General features: G+C 39.9%; 1 protein-coding gene across 4 annotated transcripts in view; it reads right to left on the minus strand.

Annotated features, from left to right (window-relative positions):
* Positions 1–648: 648 nt before the first annotated feature.
* The window catches only part of grik2 (glutamate receptor, ionotropic, kainate 2), a 254,762-nt gene continuing 238,889 nt past the window's right edge, over positions 649–16,521 (minus strand). For all 4 annotated transcript variants that reach the window (XM_034873461.1, XM_034873463.1, XM_034873462.1 and 1 more), the window contains one exon: positions 649–2,660. In XM_034873461.1, coding sequence (XP_034729352.1) covers positions 2,407–2,660 — 254 coding nt within the window. In that variant the 3' untranslated portion in view covers positions 649–2,406. The remainder of the gene's footprint in view (positions 2,661–16,521) is intronic.

The following is a 16,521-nucleotide window of genomic DNA, read 5'->3' on the forward strand; positions in this document are numbered from 1 at the left end:
CGTATGAATGTGTCCCAGCCCAGTATAGGAAATTAACTAACAATGGAAAGATCAACAAGACCCTGACAGATATGTTCATATTTGATTCATTCAATAAATCTTTATTTTTTGTCTTAAATCCATCAGCCATTTTTATATTATCCAAACATTTGCACCGTCCTGAGCCATTTTAGTAAGGTTCCTAGGAAATCTCAGCCCACAGTAGTTTTATTCTGCTCAAAACAAGTTTCCTTATTATTTTTGCAGAACTATACAAAAATAATTGCAACGTTTTTGGTAACTTTCTCTGTTTCCCACAACTTTATTGCAACAAACATTCGAAGCACATCGCAACTTTTAGCTAAATACTTTAGAAAAGCTCCCGCAAAATCAGCCAACAATCTCAAAAAAAGGCCTCGAAGTCCTGGGGGGACTGTATGATTTTCAAAGATCCAACAATCTGCTATTTAATGGGCTTTTCTAAAAAAGGTCCAGCTTCTGTCACATAATTAAAATGGCCCATAAAGGCATTTTGTTGGTTATGTATTTTACGTGTTAATATGATATAATGGCTTTCTACACTACATGTTAAGTGCTGTTGTTTTCACTCTGTTCTGCCATGTTTCATTCATACACCAACATTCAATAAAGAGGCAGATGAGATGAAAGTTGTGAATATTTTTTTTTTATTTTCTTTAAACTTGTGCATCAACTTCAAAGGGTAAACTGTGTGCACTCCATTTTGTTTTCACAACAATTTCAAAATTAGTTAAGTGTTCTTTATTTTATATTTTTAATACATATTTTTCCATTTTAGAACCATGTACACACGATTGCTCAGCACTGGTGTCTAGCAGTCTATCAGTAATCGGGGGTGTAGAATGATAAGCATCATCAGCGGTCCTCCTCCCTTTCTGTGTGTGTATATATTTGCTCTAACCAATATTATCCTTACTCTTCTTTCATGTGAAGTAAAAATATCTTTCTTTAAATATGATTCCTTTACATGATAAAAATAGTTTGTTTTCTTCTTCTCCAAAACAACATTATGTCACGGATGCTTACCAGATCTCTCTGTACTAGTACAAGTGTGTTTGATTGTGTGATTGTGTGTGTGTGTGTGTGGGGGGGTCTAGGAAAGCCTCCTGATCGACCAGCCTGGAGTACCACCCCTCTGCCATGAATGACACTCCTCATGGTACGTTTTCGTGTTGATAAAAATTATTACAAAATTTTGATTCTCTTCGTACAAAAACACCTTTTCATAGAAATTTGCATTTGCACAAGTAAATGTGGAGCTTTACCGCCAAAGAAAGAAAAGAAAAAAAGCCACAGGAGTCCAAAATGAAACTGGAGACGTGACACTGAGCAAATGTAAAGAAACTGTGTATACCCATACGTTGAAGTGAGGTGTAATTACGGCAGTAGTGAATATCCAGTCCGTAGAGATAATAAATAAGGAGTTTCATAAATAAAACAATAAATACTTTGAATAAATAGAGTCTGTGTTGTGTTGTGATTGCTATGAATTTAGACTTGGTGAGTTGTTCCCACGCTATTCCAAGGTTCCTCCTTATTGACATTAAGAGTGTGTACCTCCATAGAATTGTCTTAAAGTGACTACTGGCTGATGCATCAACAGCTCACTATTTTGCCCCTACTCCATTCTCTACTTGTATTTCACCATATAACCCCCCACCCCACCCCCCACCCCACTCCCTACATTAAAGACTTAAAGTGTTAGTACTCTGAAACACAAATAAATGATATCACTTATTGCCTGATGGATGATATACAGTATATCCGTTTTTGATGCGATCAATATATGTGACTAAGTAATGTCTCTCTGTACATTTTGGGAACAGCAGAGCTCTCCTTTGTCTTCAGGGCTTTGGGTTTAATTCGAGAGGGTTGAAAGCCTGTGCAGTCATTCTATTCACAAATACGGAAAATAAACAATCCTTTCTCCCCTTTCCCCCAGTTAGATTCTCTTTATTCTCTCCTAATCTCTGAGATGCTCTTGACGCTGCTCAACCACTTTTGAGCTGTGCACTGAACGACCAACTAAGCAGCAGCTAAAGATGATAGGTCCTAGCTTCTTTTTTTCTTATTTTTTTTTTTTTAAGGGGCAGACTCTTTCCCACCTTGATTTTATTTCCAGACCCTCGTCTTTGACTCCTGGGTTTTGAAAACATTGGCATCTGTAGTTTGGTGCCTTGCTAAGGTGGTAAGAGTACTGAGGTAACTCGCTGAAATTTCACCCAGGTTCAAGTTATTTCCACAGGAAATATTGCTGAATCTATTATCCCTAACTATTTATAAAGAAACAAGAATGACATTTAGTCAATATATCCCAAGCACCGCTGCGCTACCTTCAAAATAACCTAACTGTCGACCATTACAACGCACTGCCTACCCCCCACCCCCTTACCATTTACCCCCACCCTTTTCCCCATTGTCTCTGCACACCTCCTCACTGCAGGAGAGAGGGTGAAAAATTGATTGAGATTCCCATTTTAGGCCATGGTCTCTTTCCCTGGCAGTCTGCGGTCGTTGAAGGTGTGCATGTTGATGACCTCCTCCGTTTTCACCATGACGGGCGGCTGGGGCTTGTGTTTGAGCCGGCGCTGGCACTTGAGTGAAACCCGCAGCTCGTCCACCATGGCACTGCAAAAGGACCTCTGCAGAGGGAAATAGAAAAAGGAGAACAGTATGGGTTTCAGGCCGCTTTCCCTGTCCAAATATTATGGGCAAGTGAACAAGCCTCCCTGTGGGCTGCCTCGTTTTGTAGACTCCCCCCCCTTACCACCCCACAACAGTAGAACAGAGCTGCCATAGGGGAAATAGTGAAATATACAGTGAAGCAGGCTGGGAATGGAGGAATGCTGGATGGGAATAGGAGTAGAAGTTGGAGAAGGATGGAGGGAGGTGCAGGTCCATAGGCTGTGTAGTAGAGTGTAAAGGCATGGAATTACTCAACATAGTGTCAGAATACATCAGTGGTGAATGTGGTGTTGTTGCTCCTCATGCAGGAATTGTATGCATACAATTTATGACGCACCGTAAGAGATTCTACTTTAAACATAAGCCTCAGCTGTACTTTGTGCTTAGTGCTAATTAGCTAATGTAACATGCTAAACTAATATGGTAACCATGCTATAATGCATCATACCTGCTTAGCATCAGCATGGTAGCATTGCAATTGTAAGCATGTTAACATTAGCATTGTTTGTCTTGTAAAAAAGTCTAATGCCAACATTTTTAGTATATTCTTTCTATACTATCTGGCTACCAAACTTTGGTCAGGCTAAGGCTGGTTAAAACCACGGTCACGGCAGATATAAGTAAAGCAGTGAGTAAAACACTTCCTGGCAGTTGGAACAGCAAACAAGACAGGTTCTGTGATTGGACGCAAACTGCAGATGCATAAAGGCACACTACTGCTAGCCTCAATAAGTTGTCCTAATTTCCTAATTGTCTTAATTCTTCTTTTACATACAGATACAGACAGCAATGGGCTAAGAGATCCGGATGGTAGCATTACAGTGTTTCTTTTATTGAGGCAAAGCAACATGTCTTGTGGCTGCACTTTACTTTACAAAGGCTTCTAGTCTGTTTCTTATCTTATTCCCCAATTTAGACAGTCCAAACTCTTGTTGCTGCTAACTCTGACTCACAGAAGTGTGAAGACAGAAAGGATTGTGTAGGTACCAACCAGTTGGACTTACTAGTTTGACAATTACATGATCCCCCACTGGCTTCCCACTAACAAACCCTGCCAGGGCCAACTGACCAGGGAGTGAGCTTGATTACCAGATGCTCAGTTCAGGCTGAACGTTGTATGTTTAACTATCAAACTACTTTAAACTGAATGTGTACCTGGCAGCCAGATATATCCCTCTCTATTTTTCAGTGAGTGACAGTGCTGTTTCTCCATGTGGCATCATGTCCTGTAGTGTTGTCGAGGATAGTTTTCACAGGAAAAAGAAAATCACACAAGCACACAACAAAGCCTACCTAGTGATGTTCTTTTCTGTGTTTAAACCATACCAGTGGTTCGTTTTAGAAGGTTTTTCATTGCCGCATGATAATTCTGTTGAAACAACAGGTGGGTTGATATAACTCGACTGGAAATCAACACAAAATGAAACTTCCGGCAACAACTATCACCAATTATGGAATTATCATTAAAGCAACAATGAACTTTGGAATTAGGTTTATTCTCGGCCTTGGCTATTCTTGGTTTTCAAGCCGAAACTAATGTAGAATATGAACATCCATACTTTCATGAGAATTAAGCAAACGTAATTAGCTGAAGACCTTGTGATAGAGTCAAAACCACCACAATAGGTGGAGCTCCAGTGGAGAGTTTTGTCAAACAAGGATGTTGTTTAGACAAGACAAAAAAAGATAGGTTTCTTATTTACAAAACACTAAAGAACTTTTCCACTTACCCCATATCTGCTACACGATCTGGCAAACTTACACCAAAATAATATACCTTAAAATAATGCTTCCAGAATAGTTTTAATGGTCCATGAACTCGTAACAGGGTGAATTCTGCGTTTGCTTTGCAGCCCTCTATCGGCTATAATCGCACTACACAAGTTTGCCAGATCGGGTAGCAGATCTGTAGTTCCAATGAGACAAAATGAGACACTACGATAGCGGTAATGGGCAATTCCGCTTCCAACCTGCAGGGGGACCCGAAGAGGAAAAGTACTTTAGTGTTGCTTTAATGAACTGAGTGGAAACCACTAGCTGCCTAAAAAACCTTCAAAGACAAAATATGGTGGCTGGGTTGGCTCAGTTGGTAGGGCAGGCACACATCTACATAGAGGTGTCTGCCTTGACGCAGAGGTCCAGGGTTTGAGTCTGACCTGTGACGATTCCCTGCATGTCTTCCCCCCTTTCTCACCATTAAGGGAGAATTTCAGTCCATTTCAATAGAGAGAAAAACGAAACCAATTGGTCCTGCCGACACCGTGTTAACCTTCTGCTAGAGTTAGCACACAACAGGCTTAAACAGGGCAAGTTTTAAACGTGTTTTTAGCCTCTTAACATGTTCAACATGTCGTAACAAGTGCCTACCTGTGTGCAGTGATTCCTTCTTTGATTGAAAACATGTCACATCTACTGCAGTCAAATTCGTCACTTGAATGTAAACATATATCGTTCAGAGTAACTTGCTACAAGTCATATTTCTCGTTCTGTTTAAAAAATCTTCCTAGCTTAAATCCTAACATCAGTAAAACCTCACACAGCTTTATGTTTCCAATGCTTTTACCTCTGTTTCAGGTGGAGCTAAAGGTCTAAGGTTGTTTAATGGAAATACCTCTGGATGGCTGCAATATTTTGGTTTAGGCCTACATTAGACTCGCATGCCAGACCTTGGCTAGTCCACACAGCATTCCGGGATGGGAGAATAATGTGCTCCGGTTTATTGGCAATCGTCATGGCCGGTGCTAAGCTCCAAATGCAGCAACAGTGCCTCTGCAAAAAAGGAAGGAACTTGGTTTGGTGGGACATGTGTACGTGAAATAGAAAACTCTAATTGGACAGAAAGTCTAGCTAGCTGTCTGGATTTAGCCTGCATAGATCTGAGGACTAGTTAACCATAGTCTTCAGAAATCAACCAGAGGTTGGAACACCAACACAAAGAAAGAGGAAGGTGACGGACATCCCGTTGAATTGGAGCAAGGAAATCAAATGTCGTAGATATAGACTAGGCCTAGAGTAAATATAACTAGCTGGGTAAAATGGTTGGTAAATACTAATCAGGATCCTGAACTGAATTAGACAGAGCACACTGAAGACAACTCTCCACTGGAATGCAGTGAATAAATCTCCAGTGGGGATGAGTCACTGTGCGTTCCAGCGTACCTCAATGCGTGTGGAAATCCAGGCAAACAGCCGGATTTCCACAGATTGCCATTTAAACATTGCCAATTTCAGCCTATTCGCAAACTGTGCTTACAACTGTAGCTGGCAGGCATTATCTTTCTAGCAGTGTACCAACATTTCTTTTTAGAAGACAAGGTTGTCTTTAGATAGTTTGTGTTGTGTGTTGTTTCTTGCCATTGTCTAGTATTATGAAACCTGTCTAAAAGCTGACTGAAGTGTGGCTCTTATGCCTGGTGCATTTAAAGGTCTTTTCACTTAGATACCAACCCTCCAACCAGACAAGAACATGGATGAATGAGTGGATGATTTAGCAAAACCCTGGGATACGTCCAATGGCATTATGGAAACACCAACTGCTAATAACTGTGAAATTCCTTCTTTCAACAGTATGTTTAAGGCAGTTAAGGTAAGGCAGCTAGAACACACAACATTTACTTGTCCAAAGATTGCTTCTAAAACTTAAATAATACTGGCACATCACACGTCTTAATCGAGAAATGCTAAATTCGGAAAAAGGCCTTATTTGTAATATAACATAATGTGCTGTTTGCATGACCTGTATCAAATTCAGAATGTTGTCATATTCTAAATAATAGTGGAATATTAGATATTATTAAACTTACTCAGTGTGCTTTGTGGTAGAGTGATTGATTGTATCTCAGTCATACAGCACTGTGCAGAACACACTCCATACACATAAACAAACCCGACAAGCATCTCCACATAAACAATCGCAGTGAGCACAGTGGGCTTTACAGGCCAATAGAATATCATCACTTATGGATGCACATGGTATCTCATCAGGAAAGTCCATGTCGCTGCATGCATGCCCAATTAAACTGCTGCTCCTTTACATTTTCTCCTCTTTTCTCATAAGCTACTGTGGCATCTGCGAATACTGCGTGAAACAATACTAGCAGCTGGGAATGGAACAGTCCTGATCCTGGAGACGCTACATGGAGAGCCACTGCGTGTGGGCTCCCAGTTAAAAGGAATTTATTGTGACGCACAATGTTCAGTTGTATTTGTAAACTATCATTAGTGTTGTGGCCCAGTGTATACTATCCATGTTATGTTTGCATACAAATGGTAAGGAGACACAGTGAATGTAATTGGGTGTGAGGTCTTCTAGTGTGTATTCTAATCACTCAGAGGCTAATGCAGCCACTAACCTAAAAGCCAGCCATATCCTTACTATAAATCTTACTCGGTGACCATTGACCATCCTTGATTGATTCATGCAATGGTGGAAATGTAGCTGAATATGGACACATATAGTTGTTTTGGACCAGCAGTTCACAAACACACTTTCTGGCTAATGATTGCATCATCGTAGTTGCACGCATTCCTTATGCTACATTTCACCAGTTTGAACTTTTTGCAGTTAGGTTTTGCTGATACTACATTTAGTTTCTGGCACAGCAAAAATACAACAACCATCCATTATTATATTTAAAGGGCCTATGGCTTGAAAACATCACTTTATGAGGTTTATGGTAACACTGTATGTGTTCCCCCAGCCCGCCTACGGTCCCCCAGTGGCTAGAAATGGTGATAGGTGTAAACCGAGCCCTGGGGATCTTGCTCTGCCTTTGAGAAAATGAAAGCTCAGGTGGGCCAATCTGGTCCCTTGCTCCTTATGAGGTCATAAGGGGTAAGGTTACCTCCCCTTTCTTTGCTTTGCTGACCCGAGAATTTGGCCGACCCATGAAAGAGAGACATCATGGCTTTCAAACGGGCAAAGTGGCAGTTGGTCAAGCCCCCCCCCCCCAGCCTCCACCGTGCCCCTCTCCTCAAAAGGATGGAATCATGGAATATGTGCCCCTGCAAAAAGTGTGTATGTAGCATTTAGTTATTGCATATCATAACAGTAATGCAAATGGTAATTCAGAACTGTGCAGTTATGCAAAAATAATGCACACACTACACTAAATATTTACCCACTATGATATAAACTTTGAAACCACAATAGCAGTAATGTGTTACACCAGCAGCTAACATAATAAATGACTACAAAAATATATCGCCGTGTACCTGCTGATTTTCTAAGCCACCCTGAAATATGCCACCTATTGATTCCCCCAACCCGCTTTAAATGAAATGGCATGGCAGGGTTTTCAACAGCAAAAGCCATGTAGCTCCAGGCTTTGGGAAACACTGGGCCCACTCTGCTCGCACTCAGGGGACACATTGCCACCATGGCTGCCTGCTGCTGGCATGCTGGATTGATGGCGGCTGCTTAGGGTCATTGGATTACAGAGTTTTTATGACGCTCAACAATCAGGCGCAGCAATGTGGGATCGCTCAGAGGAAGGGGCCTGCCCGCTTTGTGGGGAATGGAAAGGTCATAAATCTAACGCTGAGAGCAGACATTGAAGGAAAAGGGTGCAATTAGTCCATGCCGTTTTTTACACTGGCCTGATCTGATACAAATAAATGATTGTTAATAAGACTGTGTATCATGACACAGTCACCCACTTTAAAAAACATTTTTGACTATAAAATAATTCCGCCAAGTCTTGGCGATTGCCCCTATAGTAAAACAATAAAGAAAGTAAGACATCTTTTTCTTATTCATAGTTTGGTACTATTCGTCCATGCAGAAATTATCGTTATGATCTTAACTTAATTTTTTGAGGGATTTTGAATCTCCATAGTCCCTAAATGTATGTAGAAATGCAGAAATGGGATTCAAAACGAAATACTGTCTCTGGCATAGGACCTCCTGTTTTGTGTCCCACCCGCCAATTCTTAAACCAAAGTTACAGCTTTGTAAAGCAGGTAAAATAGGAATCTGGAGTAGTGTCAAATTAACAGGAGCACTATTGGCCTAGTGTCCATCCCTTTTGAGGTCCAAAATATAAAGGTCCCACCTTGGGTGGTGTAAAGTGAACTAATGGGCTCCATTTAGCGTAAATGGAGAAGGAACAGATGTGAAGATGTGATGCAGATAGGATGGGGCATGGCTGAGTTATAATCCTAAATTTACTCCGCGTCTCTGGCCCCCAATGGGCAGTACATTATTTGCTGATTTGAGGGTTTGTCTAATCTGTGGGCTCCTCTGAGCTGTCAACCACATTTGGTGCAGTGCAATCTGCATTTTGCTCGATGGCTGAACCGTGAAATCCGATGTCTGTGTGCATGTCCACCTGCATGCATATTGTTGTGTGTAAGTCAATGAGTGAAGAAGGACTCAACAACTGCAGAAACCTTGAGAGACCTAGACCACATCCACACTAAATGCTTTCGCCCTCCAAGTCCATTATCTTTGTCCAGAAATATCAGACATAAGAAAAATAAATACAACTGGATGTATATTCCAATATTCAGACACACCTACTATGATCTGTCCTATGATCATCCATCACGAATACTTTCAGAATCTGTCAAAAGGCTCCAAAGAGATTAATGTGTATTGAAGAATGAAATTTATGTGTAAGAGAGATTTGCTCATTCATGTGATTTCCAAACAGACAATGTGGCCTTGAGGGGCTTGGCTCCCCGCAATATATCAATATCATATTGATATTGTGATATGAGTTTAGATACTGTCGTAGATTTTGGATATCATCACATATGCCATATATGGCATAAGTGTTTTTTTCTCCTGGTTTTAAAGGCTGCCCTACAGTAAAGTGAGGTCATTTTCTGAACTTAACAGACTGTTCTAGCTGTTATTGCCCTTTACCCACTTAGTTATCATATCCACATTAACGATGTTTATGTATAAAAAAATCTCATTGTGTAAGTTTGTTGTGAAAGCACCATTAGTCAACACAACAATATCGTTGCGTAATTGATATCGAGGTTGTTTGATAAAAAATATCATGATACTTGATTTTCTCCATTTCACCCAGCACTACTGCAAATGCCTGGCGCACAGGAGATTCACAGAGACTTAAATCTGTGTTGTGTTTGGCCTGTTCTTGTCAACTAATACAGGAATACGTTGCCAAATGTACCACCTAGAAGTTGTCATTGGATGGCTGACAATGTGAGCCACGTCATAAGACCCGTCGTTGGTCCCTGGTCAACCATATACTATGAATAATGCAGCCCAAAATCAAAGGATTAACTTCCTCATTGGAGGGTTGTGCACCTCACGACATGCATACAATTCCAACATCCAGTGCCAGTTCAGGAAGGGTCTGTCCTTTATGTAGAAAGACTGAAAGTAAAAGTGTGGAATAGAGCTGCATTGATTAATTGATTAGTTGTCAACTATTGTTCAACTATTATTCAACTGTTAATTAATTGCCAAGAATTGATCATTGATAAATCGGTTTGAATAATTTTTTTGTGAAAAAAAAGTAAAATTTGGTAAAGACTCGTATTAAGCTCCTTTTGAGGTTTATACTTGTATTTAGAGGTTGTACCAGAACAGGTCTCTTGTTAAAAATTAAAAATAAAATGCGTCAATGAAGGTGACCTAGGGCTTTGCTGAATTGTTCGGTACTGCCATTCTTCTCTGCCGATAGATACACAGATGGTCTTCTAAAACTGGGAAAAGAAGGCTACGTTTAGGGTCTTGGAATTGGACAGCCCCAACCATTATATTATGAAATATATCAGGCAATTGGACACAGCTCCAGGATCCAGGATGTAATCACTTAATCTGTTTCTACCTCAAAAGCAGCTCTTCTACTGAGAGATCTGTGTAGAGTGATTAGAGTAATACTCCAAACCAACATGTAGCTGAGACTAACCACCTACATCATTAGATGTTTCCTTTTGAGCATAGATATCTCTACATGTGCACGGGTGTGGGCATCCATATACATGCAAGTGTGTGAATGTGTGTGTGTGTGTGTGTGTGTGGGTTGATGAGATAGTTCCTCACACACAGCTGGTGGTCCCTGCACCCCGAGAGCCAGGTTAGTCTGCGGCAGCCTCAGCAGCAGGCAGGAAGAGAGGAAAAAGCAGCAGGAGGAGGAGGAGCGGGAGGAGTAGGAGTGGGAGAAGGAAGCGGAGGATGAGCTGTGTGGGGGTTGAAGAGAGAGAGAGAGAGAGAGAGAGAGAGAGAGAGAAGAGCAGGAGAGAAAGAGGAAAGGGAGGAAGGAAGGAAGGGGACAACCATGGTAATCATGGAAATCTGACAGACTATAATGGAGATGACAAAGAAATGCTCCATTGGAAGTCTATGAGGCATGTGATTCATTTGAATATTATGGAGTTCAAAATGTGTTTTCTGAAAGATTTAACTTAGGTTAAATTAGCAGCAATAATTATCTGAAGAATATTTAATCATACACTTACATCTTCTTAGGAGAAAAAAAAAAAAAAACCTAACACACTTTCTCTATTTTGCTCTTCCTTTGAACCAGGTGTTATGAGAGCAGAGCAGAGGTTAACATTAATTATTATCTATCCAAAACTCATAATCCAAATTTTAGGCACTTATTGTACACTAGATTAGATTATGAAAGTAACCTTTTTTGAAATCCTCTTGTTTGCCATCTTACCCACAGTTAGTTGATAAGATTGATATAGATTTCATCCCTAGAGCTTCAGAACGTATTTTAAGCTTACAGGAGGAAACACTGTCGTCTTTGCATGTTGTATCTTACTTAATTCAAACCTTTGAAAATAGCAAATGAGATATTATTATACTTGTAGAAGTTTGTTTTGACTCCTGCATTTACAGTATAGGTGACTAGTTTATTGTTTTTCCTTAGGTGACAGATTAACAGATTTGATTTAAAATATAAATGGTCAGTTTATCATTTCCGTTTATAAGATCTGTAAGATGACGTAGTGATAAGCACAACCACGGTAGCTGGTAGCATGAAAGAGCGAAATGCCGCGTATGGAGGTTGGTTAGGGTGGATGGGTCAACAAACACAGGAGACAGGGGATTCTGTCCTGTTCTTGTCCTGCGTGTCACTGAGACGAACATTTTATAATCCCCAGCTTCAACCAGACGCTAAAGGAGACTTTAGGCATATCAAACGCCAAAGGCACATCACCAAGCGTCCGTATATTCCGCGATGGGAGAGTGAGGATGTGTTGCCAGGTTTACCAGGTAGTTTAAGTTGGTGGTTTTTAATATCTGCTATTCAAAACATTTACCATTGCCAAATTAATTCAACAGTTGTAGGAGTTAGTTAATGAACTGATTGTATTGTCAATGCAGTTTTTGAACACTGAGTTCTTCTTTTGCACATTGCATTGGCAAGGAATTGAAACATGACAGAGTGATTTAATATCCCAGTCTACCAGTGCTGTTAGTGTTCCCCTTCAGACTGAGGAAGAAGATTGCATGATTTAAAGCTGAAGACACCCCTTATGAATGCGCTTCATTACCACCAACTCTCTGAAGACACTAATAATTTGACTGTAGCTGTGTGTGGCTGTTAGCACTGATCTTAGTAAATTGGACTGTTTTTGCAACAGGGCTTATTTGCATAGAAAGGGGATAATTTTGCACCAGATGTATGCATACTACCTAATTTAATATGCAAATAGCACAGGAGCACCGAGGTGATTTTTGCTTTGCAGCACAGTTGGGGGGGGGGGGCACTCTTTATGTGAATATTCCCCTGAGCGTAATGTTGCCTTTTATGCTTGTCCTTGGACTCCCAAGAATATACGTTTAAACTAAGCTTACATTATATTAATAAAGGCTAATTATTTAAGTGATATCCAGGCGGACACCTTTATTTTTAAAGTGTGCCTTGGTGTTTGTAGAGCTGCCCTTTCTGTCATGAGTTTCCTCATTCTGCAAAATATCCCTGTCTACTAAAATCCCAATCTCCTGCAATTTTGCTACTCGCTGAAAAATATGGCAAACATTTTATTACCATTCTACACCTGGAATCCTGGCCAAATATTAGTAAAAGAGACAGATTTTGGTTTTTGGAAAGCAGATCTATTTTTTTCAATTTTGATGAGAGCTAACATTTTTTTGTCTTTAAGCTAAACAGTTCCAAGAGCTACTTCTGCAGTGGGTACACAACGAGAAAAGGGATCTATCTTGTAAGTAAACAAGCATAATTCCAAAACGTTTGGAGAGCTGAAGAAGTGTCATAGTCTCGATCGATGAATCACAATGACAAGCCTACAGAGCTCTATTGTTTGTAAAGTTATCAAATGTTTATTAATACTTTTTATTAAAATGCTTAACAAGTGTATACTTTCACCTAACAATGCTCTTATCTAGTGGCATTACAATCTGTTTAGTAAATGCAGTAATCTCAAAAACACATATTAATGGCATTAACATGTCTATTAAACCTTTAGAAAAACTATTAGCCGTTCCTCTAGAGGGTGTATGGCTCATCCGTTTAAACAAATGACTAGCTGCTATTTTTCCTTTCTAATGTTAAAGAAGTAATTATAAAATGCAAATTGCAGGGTTTGCACTGTCAAGCATGTGAAACACAACAAAGAGATGCTTAGCACCACATTTTTCAACTTGACACTTTCAGCATCATGGTGAGAAAACAACCCCATATTGTAAAAGTAGGTGGTATTCAATTATATTAGAAGCCTGGAGCAATGAAACTAAATATATGGTTGATTTTCACAGATTAGCCTGATACTAATTGCTGGATTGGGATGCACAAGCTGCACTTTATAGTGGATCTTGATTTTTTTAAACCAATATTTGGACTACATTTGTATTGGCCCTTTTCTTATATGTCATATTTTTGTCAGTCTTAAGCCACCACTATGATTTAGGTTACTTCTAAACCAGAACTACAAAAAAAACTGTCCACAGAGGGTGGAATGAATATTATATATATAATTTTTTTGCACATTATGCTGTTATGTTTTCTGATTTCTGATTATATACATATATAAATTAGGGCTGTCGATTGATTACATTATTTACTCGCGATGAATAGTACAATTGTCTATATTTGACTCGCAGTTGCTCACAAATTATTCAGGCATTTTGTATCTGTTTTTAATGTACTATAAAGGGAGTGTTTTCAAGTTTTTAATGGTAATGCTAAGTGGTATATGAGACTCGATGTACTCCGTTGGTCACTCAGTTCACATCGAAAGTATCTGCAAATAACTTCAGCCTTATGGAGAGAACATCTGGAAGGGCTTTGAAACTGAACTTGCCATCCCATGTCTGCTAAATGGTTTGAGCTGCTTTTTAATGATAATAAATGATAACTAATTCAAAAAATGTAAGTCAAAAAAGCCTGCTAACTCAGAACGGGAAGAAAGTGTGTGGCTCTTAAAAGAGCCTTTAATTGTGATTGAGGATCAGGTTTAACCTTCGAAGCCGTACAGGGTGTGGCCCAGCCTCTTCAGAGCCTACACCTCATAGATGGTGGTCACCATCTTCCACATGGCGTGATGGTGACGGCATAACGGGTCCCGTTCTCCAGGAACACCTTCAGCACACTGTGGGTCTCCTTGTAGATCAGACAGGAGAGGTGCTTCACTCCACCGTGGGGAGCCTGACGGCGGATGGCTGGAGGCCCTGGATGTTATCACAGGGTACCTTACGGTTTCTGCTGGCCATCCATAATGCATTGAAGTACAACATTAATGCCGCACCGCTTCCTGATTCCCCAAAACTGTGGTATGGCCCGGTGCCAAAATAACAGAACATGTGTGCGTTAATCGCGTGTCAAAAAAAATGAGTGGTGCTAAAAAGGAATTTGCGTTAAATCGTTATTATCGCTTTAATTTTGACAGCCCTGTTATAAATGAATTTCAAGAGATCCCCTGCTAAAAAGGTTTGGCTTATCTTAAAGGAACACTTTCATTTTCTACTTTTATGTTGTGACTAAGTAATAGTGGTCAAATGTCTTTGAAGTGTAATAGGCTTATTTCCAGAACTCATACATGTTTTTCCTATGGTCTAAGACAGTCAAAAATATTAGTGAACATGAAAAGATCCCTCCCATATCCAAACACTGGAGTGCTAAAATTCAAATTTTGGGATATCATCAAGTATAGTCTGGAACTGCTCCATAGATAATGCATTGGGAGAGATGTTGTAGATGACACTGAGTGCCCCCAGAGGAATGTTTTGAATGTATGGGTACATTTTCTGTTAGAACGATACGATGCAACAAAGCTCAATTGGAAATGAAAAAAAAAAAAAAACATTCTGGGGGTCCACAAAATGAGTCTCCCATTCATTGGCTATGGAGCGGCTCCAGACTTTATACTTAATGACATCACAAGTTTAAGGCTAACTTCTCTGGTTTCTGGTTTTGAGAGATAGAAAGGCGCATGTTCACAAACATTGATTGAACTTTCCTAGCCCATGACAGTAAAACACTGGAATTCTTAATTTAGGTGTTGCTCCCCTTTAATGTCTACAACACTTGCTATTGCACGTATTAATCATTGTACCCAGCTTTGGTAGCCTAGGATGCTTACAAAATTCCCAGGCACTAAACCACCAATTCAACTAATGCAAACACAAACAACATGGCTGGTTAGTACTAAGCGTTTGCCTAACTGAAGTTTTCAATGTTTTCATTATGTTTATATTGCCAGCACGGCAACAATATTTGTTAGCTGTTGTTATACTGTAGTTGCAAAAGGTGGCTTTAGCAAAGGTTTTGATAATGAATGCGCACACTGATAGGGCACCAATTGTAATGGGCCAAAGGTTTGGAAATTAGAATCATGTTTACATTGGGCAATTCTGCTGAAATTAACCCCTGTGCCAACATTCAGAGCCAATGCAGGAAGTAGTGTACCCTTTATGTAGCTAAACAAACAATATCAATATGGACATTTGGTGGTGGACACCGAATTCTTGTCCTGTCACAATCCAACAATGGTAATGGTAATTTGAAAACTGTAATCATAACCTCTCCCTAACCTCAACAAGTACATTCATGCCGATCCTTAGCTATACCTGTACCCTGGTTTATTTGCCAAATCCAAAATGATGTCTCTATCTTATCCAACCAAAGACATTGTGCCGATATTGTAGGAATACATTATTTTAATATGCCTAACTGTTGACAATGGACATTAAAAAAATATTATACTATAAATTAGGGATGTCCAGATCCCGGTCTCGAGATCGGATCGGCCCGATCTTTTCCTATATTCCCGTGATCGGAGATCGGCTACATTACCTGACTAGTCGCGCCGATCTTTACGGCAACTGCCGTAAAGTACCCGCTAGTTACGGTTGACGGTAGTTGCGCAATACAAACCTCCGAGGCGGTGCAAAGCAAGCATGTCAGAAGTGTGGAAGTATTTTACTCTCGCGAGTGAAGACTGTCCTAGAGCATTGTGGTTATTATAACTAAGTATTCAGGTTTGGTTGTTTAGTTCTTTTCAGAACTACGTACGTATTTGTTCATGACTGAAGAATGGTCTTGTTGATATTGATCATGTTTCAGTGATCATGCTACTTTTAAGTTGCAGTTCCAAAGTTTTGAATTCATTTGACTGAATTCTGTTTACATTTTAAGTTGGATTGAGATGTTTCACATTAATTTACAGAATTGTGAACAGTGATGTAGTGGAGGCTAAACGCACGTAAACGCCGTTTATGCACCTCTCAAAATTCTGAAATGGCGTTTACCCACCTCCAAAGTGCGTTTATCCACCTCTGAATAGCCTATAGTCCCAAAGCCATTCTAAATTAAGCTTGTGTTTTAGTTTCATATTGTTCAATGTTAGTTTCATAGGTTGTTAAACCTA

This window comes from Etheostoma cragini, chromosome 6 (genome assembly GCF_013103735.1).
Source record: "Etheostoma cragini isolate CJK2018 chromosome 6, CSU_Ecrag_1.0, whole genome shotgun sequence".
Lineage (NCBI taxonomy): Eukaryota > Metazoa > Chordata > Actinopteri > Perciformes > Percidae > Etheostoma > Etheostoma cragini.